Source organism: Leptidea sinapis, chromosome 13 (genome assembly GCF_905404315.1).
Source record: "Leptidea sinapis chromosome 13, ilLepSina1.1, whole genome shotgun sequence".
Taxonomy (NCBI): domain Eukaryota; kingdom Metazoa; phylum Arthropoda; class Insecta; order Lepidoptera; family Pieridae; genus Leptidea; species Leptidea sinapis.
This window is the reverse complement of record NC_066277.1, coordinates 3,234,965-3,240,964: the sequence shown is the minus strand read 5'-3', so window position 1 is coordinate 3,240,964 and position 6,000 is coordinate 3,234,965. Positions and strand designations below refer to the sequence as shown.

Here is a 6,000-nt window from a genome sequence, read left to right as displayed (position 1 = left end):
CACTACTAATCTGCATAAATTAACCTACACAAAAAAGTACAAGCTATAAGATTAACTTTTCTGAGAGAAGTACCAAATAAATGCGTCACGCCATGCCAAAAAACTTGTTTAACTTCAAAGAAATGTGGTAGTTCAAAAAGGCTCGGCAGTGTTAACTATAACCAACAGCAAGCATTAGCAACCTACAAATAAGACTTAAGGATATGTGTAACAGGAGTAAGTAGTGTTCATAGCTCCAAATGCTATATATTTTAACACCATGTTTGCGTGTTTTCTGCTTACTCTTCGCCTTAAATAATATGTTGCTACGTAACAGATGAATCTCTTCAGACAAATTTCTCCATACCTACTGGATATATAACCTACTCTGTTATAACAATATTATGACATTCTAACGTCTAAGAATGCGAAAATGTATCTTAATGTTCAAACAATAAATTTGTTATTGCTCTGCGGACGCGTGACCTGCCTGCAGTTGCATTATATAATATACTAGTGGACCCAACAGACGTTGTCCTGTACATACGTCTTAAATTTGAAAAATCGGTCCAGCTGTTAGGAGGAGTTCTCCCAGCCAGTGTTCAGGCATTATCTATAAATAAATTGAAATGTTTTATAAAAAAATGGCTCTGTCGTAAATCCTATTACTCCACTGCTGAATATCTAAATGATCGGACAGCCTGGGACTAGATTGTGATTATTTTATAGCGACTGTACAATATTGTATATTTTTATTGAAAAGAGCGCAAAAAAAAGAATGCTGGGAGAGAAACTTGCGCCGCTTCTTCTCTCTCAGAGCGCCATTTGTTTCCGAAGCGGTAGTAGCATCTAGTAGTATAAGAAATGACATCTAAAAGAATTCTAAAGGAATCAATTTTGAGAAAATAAATGCCTTTTATGCCTTTTATACTCATGAGCAGGAGAATTATATTATATGCACGGAATTGAGAATCTAAACCAATCTCAAATTCACTGAAACAAACGAATAACTCATCAAAATCGGTCCAGCCGTTTAATAGGTAGTTTAATTGTGAATCTAAACCATTCTCGAAACCACCTGAAGACACACACCAATCTCAAATTCACTGGAACACACAAAAATTTCATCAAACTCGGTCCAGCCTAGGAGGAGTTCAGTGACATACACACGCACACAAGAAATATATATATAAAGATTACTAGCTGACCCAGCAAACGTTGTATTGCCATATTGAGTAATAAAAAAAATTCACTGATTAAAATTATTGGGGTATTAAAAATAGGTGACGACTAATTCTCAGACCTACCAAATATGTCGTACATTAAATATAGCGTACTAAAATAATCATTATATTCGATTGTCATCTTGCAACTCGATCGCGTATCTGTGGATTGAATAGAATAATATTAAAATCGTGGTACAAAAATAGGTGTTGATCGTATCGTATGTACTTTTTATCATGAATCATAATAAAATAAAATTAAAAAAAATATGTTTAGGGTCACCCTTATTTAGGAGAACGTAAAAGAGATGTTGGCCGATTCTCAGACCTACCCGATATGCACACAAAATTTCATACAGACAGCCGTTTCGGAGGAGTTTGGTAACAAACACCGGGACACGAGAATTTTATATATTAGATACCTACTCTTTCAGGAAAGCTTATTTGTAAAAAAACGGTGTCGTATCTTATATGTACCTACTGTATAATAATATTAATTTATATGTATATCCATATTAATTATAATATGATGGCTATATTAATAGTATTGTCAGTATGTGAAGGGGCTTTAGGGTTATCAATTTTAGTTTAAATATAATTTATATATATTATGAACGTTTAAAATAAAATCTTGACAAAGCAAAACTCTACATTTATTTTAAAGAATACTTGCTGCGTGTAACAATACAGAATCCAAAAAAATACTTTATTGGAATTTTCGTCTGTATGTTTGTTGGGGTAAAACGTAAAAACTACTAAATTGATTTAAGTCTAATTTTGCATTATCAAGTGGTTGGGACAACATATTATATAGGCTACGTATATTTTTGCTGCTTTATATTATGATAGTTTTATCAATATTTTGATATGTGTAGTTATAATTATTTTTGATCTAAACTAACAATATTATTACCAGTGGGAGAATCCTTTGCACAGGAAGCCGGCTAGATTATGACTACCACAACGGCACCTATTTCTGCCGTGAAGCAGTAATGTGTAAACATTACTATAAGTATTCCGTTCTGAAGAGCGCCGTAGCTAGCGAAATTACTGGTCAAATGAGACTTAACATCTTATGTTTCTAGGTGACGAGCGCAATAATTGTTGTGCCGCTCAGAATTTTTGGGTTTTTCGAGAATCAAATTTTATGCTCTAAAACTCAGAACCCCACTAAATTTTAGGGTTCCGTACCTAAATGGCACAAAACGGAACCCGTATAGATTCGTCATGTCTGGCTGTCTGTCCATGTATGTCACAGCCACTTTTTACCAAAACTATACGAACTATATATATATATATATATATACTGATGAAACTTAGTAAGTTGATGTATTCTGTAAACCGCATTTAGATTTTTCATAAAAATAGAAAAGCAATAATAAATTTTTGGGGTTACCCCACATATAGTACTGAAACTCAAAATTTTTTTCATCGAACATGTGAGGTATCAATGGATAGGTCTTCAAAAATATTAGATACGTGTATTGAGGTTTCTAATGTCATTTTTTTTTTCTAAACTGAATAATTTGTGCGAGAGACACTTCCAAAGTGGTAAATTGAGGTCCCCCCTCCCCCTGTAACTTCTTAAATAAGACAATTATATACCTAAAATAAATAAATAAATGATGTACATTACCATGCACACTTCCACCGAAAATTGGTTTGAACGAGATTTTTTTTATGCGTATAAGTGACTAGCTGACCCGGCAAACGTTGTTTTGCCATATAAAGTATAATTCACGCGATAGTTTTATAAGTAATAAAATATTGCCTATATTATAGCCTGTACATCATTTTGTTCTATTGTCAATAGTTTTTGCAGCGCACGCAAAAATAGGTTTTCGATTTTACACCTTGTGTTACAAAATAGAACGGATCCCTAATTTTGAAAAAAAAAACATAGCCTATAGCCTTCCTCGATAAATGGACTACCCAACACTGAAAGAATCATTCAAATCGGACCAGTATTACCAGAGATTAGCGAGTTCAAACAAACAAACAAACAAACACTGCAGCTTTATAATATTAGTATAGATGAGAGCTCATTTGCACTGTATAATTTTCAGAAAATTTTATTTCATTTTTCCATTTAAATAATTTTATATAACTTTCCTTTCTATATAACATTTATATTATGTTACTTGCTGCTACGGAACCCTTCATGCGAATCGCACTTGGACGATTTTTGAAGGGTTGCTATCAAAAAATTTAGCACAAAGCTTATATGCTGCTAAGGTTGTCATACAGACTTATTTCTTTCGTAGATAAAACGAGACTTGAGAATAATATTGGTTTATTGAACTAGCGTCGTTTGTCTTTTACGGCCGTTTTCAATAACCTATCTACCTTTAGTTTAACTTACGGATACATTGCTGTCACCGTTTAATGACAAGTTCTTATCTATCCATAGTTATGTCCAATACAGTTATAGTCCAATGCTATCTGTCAATATGTTATTGAAATGTAAGTAAGCGTTAAAGGATAGATTTATCTACCTCTAGTAATTATCCAAACGATTTGAGGTTTCTTTAGTGTTAATTCCGCCAATATTTGTCTTCAAACAATTCTACACGTGTTTCACCTCTACTCGAGGCATCCTCGGGACATGTTGAGTCGCCAAAATCTGGCACAGTCTCGTGCCAGATTTTGGCGTGTCGAATTGTTTTAACACTAAAGAAAACTCAAATCATTTGGATAATTATGGATTTCTGCAAAGTAACGCTTACTTTAATAAAATTACCTCTAGTAAGTTAAACTAAGGATAGAGAGGTTATTGAAAACGGAAGTTAATGGTTATGACACGTATGTACACGCAAACCGATGCTCTAACGTGAACTACGGGGCCCTGTGGACTTTTCTGTAAAACAAAATACTGAAAATAAATAAGAAAAATAAAAAATACTAAAGACGAGGCAGTAAGGGCCCGAGCTATAGCCTGTTCGCAAGAACGAATTAAAAAAATGTACTCTGTGGTCCTGTCAAATCAAACATCAATGGGGGTGCGTCCATAACTTGTTATTTATACAAATCACCTAAGCAAACATTTAATTTGTTATTCAAAGAACTATATTTATTTATATTACTATTATTTAATAAGTACAAAAAAGGGCTTAATGGTTTATAATTTGAAGCTATAAAGCGCAATTTTAAAATGTATTTTAAGTATTTTCTATGCAAAAAAACCGCTAAAATCATATCATTTTAGGTTTCGAAACGCAACGCATATGGTTCGAGTAAGAGAGACAAACTTATGCAACGACTGTAGTGCAGCATCTCTTTCTCACACCGCGGACCACAGACAAATTTCTTTCGTTCATTCTTCATAAGCTATCCAAACGCCATACGGTAAAAGGCACTTCATGGTACGAATTTTAGTGATTCAGTTTAGGTGCGTAAACTGAACTGCATCGGAATCGCATCGCTTACTAAAAGTTGATGGTAGGCCCTCTGGGGGGAAATGTGGAAAAATGTCACGCGCGGGCGAAACAGCTGACACGGCGCAGCGTGGTGTGCGATGTCTGACTCATACATACTCGTATACAACACTGTTACATTACCGAGGCCGAAGCGAACCGAGACACTTGTTGTAAGAATATAAATAAAGGTAATTTCGTAATTATTGCGTAAATAATCCACTAAAGGTTGTCTACAAATTGCCGTTTTAATTAATTGCACTTAATATCAAATAAATCTAAATAAATAACTAGAGGATTCCTAAATATAGTTTGAACAATGATAGTGGGTTGTGTTGACAATGAGATAAACTTGTGAAGTCTGGTTATAGTTGTGTGTTAAACATGAGGAACGGATCGGAGCCCAGGGACGGAGAGAAAGAGAAATTGAACCCAAATGGATGGTAAGTAGTTTCTATAAAAATTTCAACATTGAGTACCTACTGATTTTAGGTCGTACAATTAAAACGTCGTATTCACAATAAGCGCTTTATTAGAATTTACAATTACTTCACTTAATAATGTACGAATATGGTATTATAAGGCAACCATGCCAGACAACTGTTGAAGATAAACTGGCCTGCTGATCGTTTGTGTTAAACTCGTAAGTAACCGATTGACAACTTACTGAACAAAGAGTAGGTTAAGTTGTCAGGAGGCAGATTAGAGAGGTTCTCTCTAATTGTCTATGCAATTAAAGTAAAGTAGACTTATGGTTTTAATATTTGTAACACTGTATATATAAGAAAATTTATTGAATCAAGCACTATTTTGCAGAAATCCTTAATTATCCAAATGTTTTGAGTTTTCTTTAGTGTTAATTTTGCCTGGCACAGGCCGGCTCTGGCACGAGACTGGTCCCGTTGCCTCTCGTTCTCTCTAGTTTGGCGAGTCAACATCTCCTGTGAATGCCTCGTGTAGAGGCGAAATAGTATCGGAATTAACACTTAAGAAAACTCAAAAAATTTGAATACCTGCTGTATATAATTTAATATGATTTATAGAATATGAAATATTATAATATTTTTTTTAAAAACGAGACAGCCAACAATAATTCACAAAATCACCCTTAAAATTTTAGAAAGAAAGAAAGAAAGAAATCATTTACTCTGCAACTTAAACCTAGTATACAAGTAAACTTAATTATTAATTTATATCAACATGCAGAATACTGATCATACCCACAGGTAATATGATCAGCGCTGGTCTTCCGGAGAACCCCAGGTGGTCTAGCTGATTATCAAACTACTTAAAGGTTATACATATTATATGAGGGGTTACAATTACTACAACTAAAATAATAATAATATTACAATAAAAAAAGTACTAACACAAAACAAAAATTA

The 6,000-nt window shown here is 33.8% G+C and overlaps 1 protein-coding gene across 1 annotated transcript in view; it reads left to right on the top strand.

Annotated features, from left to right (window-relative positions):
* Positions 1–4,436: 4,436 nt before the first annotated feature.
* LOC126967766 (prestin) overlaps positions 4,437–6,000 on the top strand; it is a 48,160-nt gene continuing 46,596 nt past the window's right edge. The window contains exon 1 of the mRNA XM_050812446.1: positions 4,437–5,058. Within this exon, the coding sequence (XP_050668403.1) occupies positions 5,000–5,058 (59 nt within the window). The 5' untranslated portion in view covers positions 4,437–4,999. The remainder of the gene's footprint in view (positions 5,059–6,000) is intronic.